General features: G+C 44.7%; 1 protein-coding gene across 18 annotated transcripts in view; it reads right to left on the bottom strand.

The window, feature by feature from the left end:
• Positions 1–12,056, bottom strand: part of WDR20 (WD repeat domain 20) — a 66,078-nt gene extending 54,022 nt beyond the window's left edge. For 13 of the 18 annotated variants that reach the window (XR_007153304.1, XR_007153306.1, XR_007153305.1 and 10 more), the window contains exon 1: positions 11,749–12,056. Coding sequence is in view for 13 of the 18 variants with exons in the window: in XM_047864172.1 (XP_047720128.1) it covers positions 11,749–11,997 (249 nt within the window). In the remaining 5 variants the exon portion in view is untranslated. Of the gene's footprint in view, positions 1–5,353; positions 5,918–11,748 lie in introns of those variants that run through there. The other 5 variants (XM_047864162.1, XM_047864161.1, XM_047864176.1 and 2 more) reach the window with 4 other exon arrangements.
• Positions 12,057–12,433: the final 377 nt, after the last annotated feature.

Genomic DNA, 12,433 nt, shown 5'->3' with positions numbered 1-12,433 from the left:
ATAGCACAGAATAAAAATCAATTATAAAAAAAGAGTGAAGAAGCCCTCTATTTACAAATATGGTAAGCTCTCCAATATATGTATAATTAAGTGGAAAAAACTGAGACACAAAATACCATAGTGTGCTCCCTCAGTTTCTTCTCTCCTCAAATGTCATCTTATTCTTAAAGCAACAGAAGGACGAGTCAAAAACAAATACAATGATTATAGGCAGAGGGAGAGAGCTTTGCAGGGAGAACAGAAATGGAAGCTAAGCATCTCTGAACAGAAACTGTTGTACAGTTTTGATGTTGGAAGCACATAAAAGTCTTCCGTAATTAAAACATAAAATTAAATTTTTTCTAATAGATTTATTGAAGTATAATTAATATACAAGGAATTGCACATGTTAAATGTACACAGTTTGAGTTTAGACAGATGCACACACCCATGATACCATCACCATAACCAAGGTAACAGACACACCCAACACCTCCCAAAGTTTCCTCATGTCCCTTCGTTTTTGTTTCTGTGGTAAGAACACTTAACATTAGATCTACCCTCTTAAATTCTGCAGGGCACAATACCATGTTGTTAACCATAGGCACTGCTGTAGAGCAGATCTTTAGAATCTATTCATCTAGCATTAACTGAAACTTACACAAAATTAAATTTAAAAACAATCCCTCATGTTCGAAAACTGGACTGTGGTAACCGTTGTGCAGCTTGGTAGATTCACTAAAAATCACTGAATTATACACTTGAAATAGATGGCAGGAAGGTATGATAATCTGACTGAGAACTAAAGGAAGCCAGTAAACACCAATGTCTCTCCAACTTCAGTGAGCACACGAACTACCCGGAGACCCTCTAGGAATGCAGAGTTTGGTTCAGTAAGTCTGGCATGAGGCCTAATTCTGTACTTCCCAGAGGCTCCCAGGTGATGACGCGGATGGTGCTGGTCTGTGCACCACACTCTGAGGCTGTCCAAGCTGCCAACTAGAGGAGCTTGGCTTTAAGAGGTAGTTGAGAAATTGAGGCAGTAGCTCCCGGAGGCAAAGGACAGGTACCAAGTGGGCGGGGGCCAGAAAAGGCCTTTTCTTCCCTTTTGCTGTCGGCGTTGATTGAGTCCGGGTTAGAACGGACAGTGAGTGCGAGGGGGTTATAATGACTAGCCACAGCATTTAAGATAGGAGTCTGCTGGAGAGAGTGGCAGTGTAGCAGGAGCCAAAATCTCTGAGATATGATGGGAAGTGATGAGGGTCCAACGAGGGACAGGGTTGATACAATCCGATGACCCGAGTGCCGAAAGGACAGTGTGCTAGGAGTCCCACAGGAGGACCAGATACTAATGTAGTACGTTACCTCAGAAGTAGTACCAAAAGAAAGAATACACGTTAAAAAAAATCATTTTAAAAATCATACTAAGAGTTCCAGAAGCTAGGATATAGCCAACATTTGGATGATCGTCAAGAAAGAAAATAATCGGGGTGCCTGGGTGGCTCAGTCAGTTGAGCGTCCGACTTCGGCTCAAGTCATGATGTCACAGTCCGTGAGTTCGGTCCCCACGTCGGGCTCTGTGCTGACAGCTTGGAGCCTGGAGCCTGGAGCCTGCTTCGGATCCTGTGTCTCCCTCTCTCTCTGCCCCTCCCCTGCTCATGCTCTGTCTCTGTCTCAAAAATAAATAAAAACGTTAAAAAAATTAAAAAAAAAAAGAAAGAAGATAATCTTGTCCTCTAATCAGGTCTAATCAGGTCTTGCTAAAGCCTCAACCCTCACAGTGACTCTTCAAGGAGTCATGCCACATCCTCAGGCCTTGAGTCTCTAGTCGCCTTGGTTTAGAATCCCTTCTCCCTTCACCCCACCCACCTATCAGAATTCAGTTCATAAAGCTTTTTTTTTTTAATGTTTATTTATGGCAGCGTGGGGGGGGGGGGGGGGGGGGAGATGGGGCAGAAAGAGAGGGACACACAGAAACCGAAGCAGGCTCCAGGCTATGAGCTGTCAGCACAGAACCTGATGTGGGGCTTGAACTAACAAGCTGAGAGATCATGACCTAAGCTGAAGTTGGACACTTCATAGACTGAGCCACCCAGGTGCCCCCAGAACTCAGTTCAAACATCACCTTGTTAAAGCCTCTCCCTTTCTACTGCAACTAAGACAAATATCACATTGTAACACTGTATCATAATCATCTATGATCTGAACCAATGAAACACTCTTACAAGACTCAATCTTGTAAGTACTTCTTGTATTCCTCCCTCTAGTTAGGGCAGCAAGAGTAAAGGAATGTTCCAGAAGAGAAAGAAAAACAACACCAGACATGGCCAACTTAGAATCCTAGATAATCAACTGCTGAGTGAAAAGGCACCCCAAGTACCACAGACGCCTCTTCACACAGCTAGAAGTGTTACTTAACAGGACAGGAGAGACCGGTCACTCTTACATTCCATCACACGTGACACAAGAGAAAAGGTAAATTGAGACTTATCAAAACCAGGGTGCTTAAGCTTTCTGTGCTATGGACTCCTCTCACAATGATGTTTTTAAATACGAAAGATTACAAAAGAGATCAATTATTACAACAGTTAGTTATAGGGGCGCCTGGGTGGCTCAGTCGGTTAAGCGGCCGACTTAGGCTCAGGTCATGATCTCGCGGTCCGTGAGTTCGAGCCCCGCGTCAGGCTCTGTGCTGACAGCTCAGAGCCTGGAGCCTGTTTCAGATTCTGTGTCTCCCTCTCTCTCTGACCCTCCCCCATTCATACTCTCTCTCTGTCTCAAAAATAAATAAACGTTAAAAAAATTTTTTTTAAACAGTTAGTTATATAAAAGTTTCTTCAGGTCACGTTGTAACAAGCTCTAGTGCAGATCCACTAACCACTGTAACTTCGGAGTAGTGATGACTGTGACATCTATCCACCTGCAACAACTATAATGTGATACGCAAACACCTGTGATTTTCACTGGTGATAAAGTCACAAGTCTGTTACACTGCCTCTGTGATTTGCTGACTAAATCCACAACTGGAAGGACACATTCGAATTCGGTTACAGTTTTTGCCCATCTAGGTTGATACATCCCCTAAATTCTACTCAGATTAGGCAGCAGTAATAAGTGAATAGTGTGCACGTCTCAGCACTACTTACTCGCCCATCTCACCACTGGATGGTAGGCACTTGAGGCCAAGGACTACGTCTTACTTGTCTTTGGGTCTACAGGTCCGATACATGTTAGCTGGATGAGCAAGTCATTTTCTATTCCACTGGACTGTGAGCTCCTTGATGGCAGAGCTTCTGTCTCAACAACACAGAGCAACCACTCAAATCTTGATAGAATGAATGAGTGTGTATCTTATCTCCTTGGTCGGACGATAATCCTCTCAAGGTCAGGGACCATGTCTCCTACTTCTTTGATTTCCCATAGTCCAGTGTACTGCTTTTCACACAAAACCACTCAAATATTTGTTAAATGAGACATTAAGACGGCGCCTCTGAAATGGAGATCAAAGTAAGTAAAGAGAAGGAGCACCTGTACCAGTTCTGCTGTAGCAGGGAAACACGGGCAGTGCAGCAGTGAGGCCGGGCCGCACCAACCAAAGGAAAGACTGAGCCAGGCCACAGAGCTCATCTGCAGTGCGGCCGCTTGAGAAGACGCGAAAACATTCCTATTCCTGCTTGTCAAACACAAAACCCTTGTAAGCTCCTTCTTGATCTTGCTTCTTTCTTAGGCTGCTTCTTTCTTACAAAATCTTGCCTCTTTCTTGTAAGATCCACATTTTCCTACTGCTACAAAATAAAAACATAGCAGAGATTGACTTGGCATGTTTTTAGTACAATATACCCTACTTTTTAAAAATCCATATTACAAAAGAGAATGCAAAACAGGGCTCAATTTACAAATTACCAATTGGCAGAGGAGCTGTGAAGTTGAGAAAAATGCTAAAAGGTAAGAGCGATCACCAGCTCAACCTCAACCAGAAATGAAGATGAAGCATTTCTGAAGTTACAACTACGAAGATGCAAGTTTTAAAATTTACAAAAATGCGATCTATATGCACTTCAGGGCAAATCACCTGTTTGAAATCCAACCCAATATTCTTCTCCATCTAGGCAGAAAAACACTTCTCCACCTCACCTTTACTCCCGAACTCCACTTGGTATCTGCATTGCTTATACCATGTGCACAGCACAACCTTCCACTTTGTAATCCAATTATCAGCACAAAAAGACAAGCTCCTCACTCACAGACGGAAGGGTCTTCCTTCACCTTCACAACACCCGCAACAGACACCAGTACCTTGTACATAACAGGTCTGCAATAAACTCTTGATTAATGAGGATTTTTTCCAAAGCCAGACATACCTTGCACTATATTATAAAAAAACAGACGCTGGGGCACCTATGTGGCTCAATCCAACCCCTGATTTTGGCTCAAGTCATGATCTCAGGCTCTGCATTGACAGTACAGAGCCTGCTTGGGATTCTCTCTCTCTCCCTCTCTCTCTGCTCCTCCCCAGCTCTCTCTCTCTCAAAAGAAATAAACTTTAAAAAATAATAAATAAGTAAATCTTAAAAAAAAAACACACACACACAAAGATGCCAAATTTTCAGAGAATAAGGTAACTCGTCACTGACAATTTAAAATGTCCTGGGGTGCCTGGATGGCTCAGTCAGTTAAGCAATCGACTTTGACTTAGGTCATGATCTCCCAATTTGTGAGTTTGAGCCCTATGTTGGGCTCTGTGCTGACAGCTCAGAGCCTGGAGCCTTGCTTGGGATTCTGTCTCCCTCTCTCTGCCCCTCCCCCACTCTCACTCGCTCACGCGTGCTCTCTCTCAAAAATAAAAATAAACATTAAAAAGATAGTAATTAATGATAAATAAACAAAATGTCCTGAAAATTGGGGTGCCTGGGTGGCTCAGTTGGTTACGTGTTCAACTTCAGCTCAGGTCATGATCTTACAGGGTTCGTGGTTTCGAGTCCCGCGTCGGGCTCTGTGCTGACAGCTCAGAGCCTGAAGCCTGCTTTGGATTCTGTGTCTCCCTCTCTCTCTGTTCCTCCCCCACTCATGCTCTGTCTCTCTCTCCTTCAAAAGTAAAAAACATTAAAAAAAATAATTAAAAAAATAAATTTAAAAAGGGGGGGGCACATGGGTGGCTTAGTCACTTAAGCGTCAGACTTCAGCTCAGGTCATGATCTCATAGCTAGCTGGTGGGGTTGAGCCCCTCCAGGCTCTGTGCTGACAGCCTGGAGCCTGGAGCCTGCTTCAGATTCTGTGTCTCCCTCTCTCGCTCTGCCCCTCCCCTGCTAGCTCTCTTTCTCTCTCTTGAAAGTAAACATTTAAATAAACAAATAAAAATAAAATCTCCTGAAAATTAAAACAGAATGTCTACCAACTGAAGTTATTTCTGCTTTTGAAGTTTATTCCTACATAACCAAATAGGGCCACATTTCATATTTCTTCACAAACTAATCTCACTGAAATATAAATAAAATTGTTCTCTAAGATATCAGATTACGAAAATCTTCACATTTATTTTTAAAACAAGGTTCTTAGGCATATAGCCAAACTAGTCAGTGATAAAATCCACTGTTTTGATTCTTGCTCAAGTTTTCTACCAAAGCACAATAAATACTTAAATAAATGAAGTCACTAGATTAATTCAATGATAATAAACATAGGTGACAAGTTTCTTAAGGGCAGAGACTTCGTCTAAACCCAGCATCTAGAGGAGCACCTCCTATCTGCTAAGTGTGCCCCACAACTATTTACTAAAACAATGACACTCATGACTATCTCATGGGTCTCTAGGACACATTCTGAGAGCTGCTTACCATCGGTCATATCCACCCATTCTGTCTTTCAAAAATCTCATCATCATCCTCTTCTTCAAGGTCAACAGAACCAAAGAATCATATGAAAGTTTCTCTAGCCTGTTCTAAGAGACAAATTAAGATGCTTCCCTTCAGTATATAAGATTTGATAGTCAAATAAGTATCAGTATTTCAGAAGACATTAAGTAGCCCTTGATGGGAAAAAAAACTACGGTTTCCAATTTCACATGTGCCCCACTAAATTAAGCGCAACACTTCTCAAAGTAAATTTGATATAAAAAGCTTTGGTCTCCTAAGCCTCTTTCTAAACTAGAAATGGAGAGAGCAGAGAGATGTGAAAATTACAAATGGAGGGAAGGGTGTGAACATGACCTTCTCTGGAGCAGTCCAGTATCTAAAACTAGTCTGTGGAAAAAACCTTTAAAAGGCTTCTAGCTCACCCTCCCACACAGAGCATGAATCCCTCAGTCACCAACAGGTGCTCCTACAGTCTTTGAGAAAGAGACAGACTATCTCCCACACAGAATGCTCATTCTCTCCCAAGCCAACCCATTGCACTCCTGGACAACTCTCGCTCTGAAAATATTCTAGCTGTTATTAAATGACTCTTCTGGCCAAAGCTTCACATCAACACAGTGAGTACTTTTCTCGCATAAACACCTAGAATCACAACATGTTCAACTTGCTTTCACAACACACCCCACACTCCTCAATTCTCATTAAAGAAGTAGGCAATGATTCCAAGACATGAAGACATCTTCCCAATAAAAAGATGCATTTATTTTCATTAAAAAACTATTGAACACAGACTCCTACAACCTTCAGAGTTGAAAAGACCTTGAAAGCCATCCAATTCTACTCTTCCCCCCTTCCCCTCCCCCCCCCCCCCCCCCCCCATTGTAGGAATAGCTTCAGTAACACTTCTGGGCAGCACATTTGTGGCCTGGAATCTTAAGACAGGAGGGGAAAAGTAAGTCTCTTTGATTTGAATGTTAAGGAGTTCTGAGTATAGTTTTTCCAAGTTGTCTGTTAGTACGTAGATTTGTTAGGTAATGTGGTTTGACAGAAGTAGATCAAAAGTAATCTGTGTCATTTGGTTACTTTCCATTACTTCATGGTCTCTTGCTACACAATTTCCCAGTTGTAAGAAAGCTAAATTTATTACCTACTAACAATAATTTTGAAAGTCTTTTTTAAACTGTGAGCCACGAGGCGCCTGGGTGGCTTAGTCAGTTAAGCGTCTATTCTTGATATCAGTTCAGGTCATAATCTCATGGTCGTGAGATTGAGCCCCACGTTGGGCTCTGTGGTGAGTGTGGAGCCTACTGGGGATTCCCCCTCCTCCAGCGCCCCCCCCACCCCCCCGTCTCTCTCTGTACCTTCCTTGCTCATTCTCTCTCTCTCAAAATAAATACATAAGCTTAAAAAAAAAAGAAAAAAAAAGATGTCAGCCACTAAAAATACCCATTTGGGAGCCCAAAATTAAATAGGCTTTTTAGCTTGTAAAAATCTTTTTTAAAGTATGGCACAGATGGACATAGATATTTTATTCAGTCATTCACTCAACAAATAAATAGTTAGAGCCTACTTTATGGTGGACACCGTGCTGGGCACTAGGAAAACAGTGAAAGCAGAAAAGACAAGATCTCTCTTCTGAGAGAGCTTTGTTTATAGAGAGACAGATTATAACCCAGAGAATTACAAATTGAGAAAAGTGCTAGAAAGGCAAAGTTCAGGATGTTATGAGAACATGTAACAAGGAAAACTGATCCAGCCTGGGAATTCAAAGCAGGATATGCTATGGAAGTGATGTCTAAACTGAGATCTGAATGGTTGCCATTCATATTTATGTAAAATTGGATCTCATAAAATGAAAGGGTTGGTCCAATAAGCCCAGCGACCTTCGGCATCTTTATAAAACCATCTCTTAAAAAAAAGAAAAGAAAAAAAGGGAAGGCCAGCACTCAATAAAAAGGTGTAAAGGCCAGTAGCTGACAATTCTTTGGAGAGGGGCAGGGTCTTGCTCTACTGCAGATCCCCCATCTAGAATAATTATCATCATAGTAGTCCCTCAAATCTTTGTTGAGGTGATTAGCGTCAGGATTAAATCAGTGCTCATATTATCTTCAGTTAAGCAAAATAACTTCACAAAACTACATCTCCGTACACAAGAACTCCACTGCAAACTTCAACTGCAAAAAGAAGACGCTTTCTTGTACCTCACAGGATTGCTATCAAGATTCGAAGAGATAATATATGGCAAAATGCTGGGGTAGATCTTGCAGTGCTCGGAGGCCATGGCATCCGCGTGATCAAAAAGCTTGATCGGTCCCTTCTCACTACGACAGTTCTTTAGATTCAGCTATGCTTCATCTTCCTGACCATGAGAAAGAAAAAAAACAAAACTGTAACACAGATTTGCACTCCCTCTCTAGCCTTGGCTTCCTCAGAGAGGGTGAGACTGCAAAAGCTGAAGGTCCCGTTTAGCTCTACAAACTGACCTGTGAATCTATTTAAAGGGCCAAGAATACACTCCTCAGTTCAGATTTGAGATGACCTCGTCATCCACTCCATTCCCCCACAACTCCATACTTCCTTTTAGGAATGGCAGCACACAGCTCGTGATTTAAGTATTCAAAGACCTATTTTCCACTTATTTCACATGCAGATTTAAGCCGAATGTATGTTTCCAAATTAGACCTTCCGAATGATCTGACTAATTGTTGTAAAACTTTGTACGCCCCAATTTAAAAAAATGAATAAAAACAGTCAAAATGACCAACTGTAAGAACAGAGTTATAACTCCTATCTGAGTAGGAAATTATCTGCTCTATTTTAAAATCAGAAAAGACAGGGATGCCTGGGTGGCTCAGTCGGTTGAGCATCCGACTCTTGATTTCTGTTCAGGTCGTGATCCCAGAGTTGTGGGAACAAGTCCCTCAAGGGACCAAGCATGGAGTCTGCTTAAGATATTCTCTCTCTCTCCCCCCCCTTCCCTCTCTCTCTCTTCCCGCCCCCCCCCCCCCGCACATGTACCGCATGCTCTCTCAATATAAAAAAAATTTTTTAATTTAAAAAATCAGAAAAGACAATCTCAAAAACAATCACACACTCAGAAATAACAGTAAGTAAATGCAAACGCATTCATGGAAAACAGTTTTAGAAAATCATGATGACTAGAAGAGAATGGAAATGTCCACCATATAATGCTATGTTACTGCATGAAAATTAAATTTCACAAAAAGTCATAGAGCTCACATAAATTATGCAGCTAGAGGCAAATCTACATGTTTAAGATTTGTCTTATTTAAAATCATTTTGGGGTGTGGTTTTGAAAAGCTCTCCTAGGGGCGCCCGGGTGGCTTAGTCGGTTAAGGGTCTAACTTCAGCTCAGGTCATGATCTGGTGGTTTGTGAGTTCGAGCCCCGTGTCGGCTCTGTGCTGACAGCTTGGAGCCTATAGCCTGCTTCAGATTCTGTGTCTCCCTCTCTCTCTCTGTCCCTCCTCCATTTGCGTGCTCTATCAAAAATAAACAAACATTAAAAAAAAAAAAATTAAACCTTGGGGCACCCGGGTGGTTCAGTTGGTGAAGCGTCCGACTTCAGCTCAGGTCATGATCTCATGGTGAGTTCAAGCCCCATGTCAGGCTCTGTGCTGACAGCTCAGAGCCTGGAGCCTGTTTCAGATTCTGTGTCTCCCTCTCTCTCTGCTCCTCCCCTGCTCGTGCTCTGTCTCTCTCTCTCTCTCTCTCAAAAATAAATAAACATAAAAAACATTTTTTTAAAAATTACACCTTGGAAAGCCCTCCTAGTTTTAACCTTCATCGAATAGCATCCGGCTAAGAGAACACAACTATGATACTTTCAAGCAAGAGAGCTGTTCTGATGATGCAAACCACAGCCACCAGATCCAGATAAGGTTTGCCACCAGAATGCTTCAGAAATAATACACTTCAAAGAAAAAGAAAAAAAAAAAAAAAGGTAACATTGACACTAGTAATTGCTGGTAAATTCAGCGGTTAAGCATTTTTAAAATTTTACATGAATTTTAGTAACTTAAATTCTAAACTTATTTCCACAGAAAAAGTTGATCTTTCAGTCCTAGTATCAATGTCAAGATAGCAGCTTCCCATTTGACAGTTACTTTAAAAAAAAACAAAACCAAAAACATTTATTATTTATTTACTCAGAGAGAGAGAGAGAGAGAGAGAGAGAGAGAGAGAGAGAGAGAGAGCGTGCGAGCACACAGGGGCAGGCCAGAGAGGAAGAGAGAGAATTCCAAGCAGGCTCTGGCCTGACGTGCGGCTCAAACTCATGAACCATGAGATCATGACCTGAGCTCAAGTCAGACACTCAACCAACTGAGCCACCCAGGTGCCCCTGACATTACTCTTAACGCTTATTTTAACTATATTTTACACCTGCTGAGGGTTTCAGGCTTTGAAGCTCATTACAGTTATAGTATAAATTACAAGGTGAGTACTGCCATGTTCTCTTTTTAAAGAGGTGCGGATAGAAGTTAAAGAACTCATCCAAGGTCACCCAACAAGTCAGCAAAAAAAGTTGAGAGGAAGCCTAAAAGTTTAGCTCCTAGACTACTAACTACTTGACGCTTTCTCAATTCCAAAAGAGAAAAAATGAAGTCAAGCGATTTACCTTCAGCAATACCAAACCTCAAACACAGTAGAACACATCACAAACGCTAACCAAAAAGATGCACCCTGGCCAAATGAGAAAACTTGCTACAACAGGACACCACCCTCCTTTCCCTAGGTCTTGAGAAACCAAGCAAACGTACTGCTTCTGGATACATTACATCTTAGAGAACGTCCACTCTTCAGTGTGTACGATTTGCTTTCACACTAACCAAACACTTAAAAATTAATCTCTTAACACCTTTATCCATGCCTACGTGCTGTGGGACGCATCGGTGTCCTTATTCTCCCAAAAGTCAAGTCAAAGACCACAAATCTCAAAGGTAAGCAGTTCTCAGTGAGAACACAGCCAATAAAGGAAAGGCTCTAATAAAGTTGCTCCTTTTGAAGAGATCTTTTTAAAGGATGATTACATGCTTCACAAAATTCATGTGAAGTCGCCCGTCAAGAAAAAAAGTGATTCTTGTAAAGTAGCTTTTAAGGCATATCCCTCCCTCTTTGGGACACAGTCTGACTTGCTGGACAAGAACAATCTGGGCACGCTCACACAGAACACCCATGAACCAGCCTGGTTCATGAAAACATCATTTCGACCTCCCAACTGTAGTACTCAGTCCTTCCCATACCATAAGGGCCAAGATGACCCTCTTTAACAGTCTCTCGGGAGAAGGCGCCCCGGCGGAGAAAGTGACAGCCGTCCTCCTTCTGATGTTTTCGGAAAGAGTCTTAACACCAGCAGAGGCTCCTAGGAAGTGTCAGTGCGGTCGGTAGCAGGTGGAGTAGCCCTTAGTGCCGAGCAGCTCCTTTCCGACCTAGTCTCAAGCCCTCCGCTGCCGCCCGGATTCCGCCTTCCAGACCTTCCCCAGCCGCCCCGCGCCCCCATTCTCCAGCCCAGAGCGAGACACACAACTCCCGGGAGGCGAGGCAGCCTAAGCAGACAAGACGGCCACCCCACCTCTTCCGGGGACTCGCAGGCCCGCTCCCTGGCAGTGTCAGAGCCTGACGGACCCTGCCAGAGAGAAAGCAACTGTCCCCTTCTGGGGCCTCCCAGGCGGAACCCCGTGCCCCACGGCCCCTTTCCGCCGCCCCCACCCCTCTGAAACCCCACCTTCCTTATTCGTGAATCCCCCTTCCTCAGGAGCACCCCAGTGGAGTTACCGGCCCACTCAAAAGTAAGAGCGACCGCCACCCCTATCGGTCACCCTGGGCCCCGCTGTCACCGCCCTGCTCCTGGCCTCCGCCCACGCCCCTGGCGGGCCCCGGTGACGCCTGGGTCGGTACCTTGCGGACCCCCTTGTAGATATAGAAGTAGAGCTCCCGGCCCACATTGAAGCAGAGGCGGTCGCCGTTGCCAGACTGGTCGTTGAGGTTTACGAAGGAGACGCGGACGGGGTTGGATCCCTGCGAGTTGAAGGGCACCCGGTTGGGCCGGCTGTACTCCGAGTGCGGCAGCAGCTTGTACAGACCTTCCCGAGTGGTGAATTGGGTCTTAATCTCGTTCATCTCCTTCCCTCCTCCCTCCGTCGCCATCTTGGAAAGCAGCGTTCATCCTGCCCTAAGTGCCCGGATCACGCCCACCGCGCAGGCGCCGTGCTGGGCTCTCGCTCTTTACCCCCCCTCCCCCGCCTCTTCCTCCTGGCCCCTCCCACCCGCGAGCCGGCCCCGCGGAGGCCGGCCGAGGGGCAGGGGCGGGCTTGTTTACGGCCGGACTGCGCAGGCGTGCTCACCTGGCGCGCTCGGCGCGCCTGGGCGTCCGGAGGCCCCTCCCCCGGGCGAGGCCCCCGGCCAGTTCCGCTGTCGCGCAGGTGAGGGAGGCTAGGACCGGAGGTCGTGCTAGCCGTGCCGCCGCCTCCGCCGCCGCCGCCGCCGCCGCCGCCGCCTCCGCCTCCCCCCGGGGCTGAGCCGGTAAGCCGATGCCGCGGCGGGGCTGCGGCCGGGAGCGCCGAGGTGAACTGGGGCGACCTCC

This window comes from Prionailurus viverrinus, chromosome B3 (assembly GCF_022837055.1).
Source record: "Prionailurus viverrinus isolate Anna chromosome B3, UM_Priviv_1.0, whole genome shotgun sequence".
NCBI lineage: Eukaryota > Metazoa > Chordata > Mammalia > Carnivora > Felidae > Prionailurus > Prionailurus viverrinus.
Note: the sequence above shows the minus strand (reverse complement) of the source record. Positions and strands in the feature narration are given on the sequence as shown.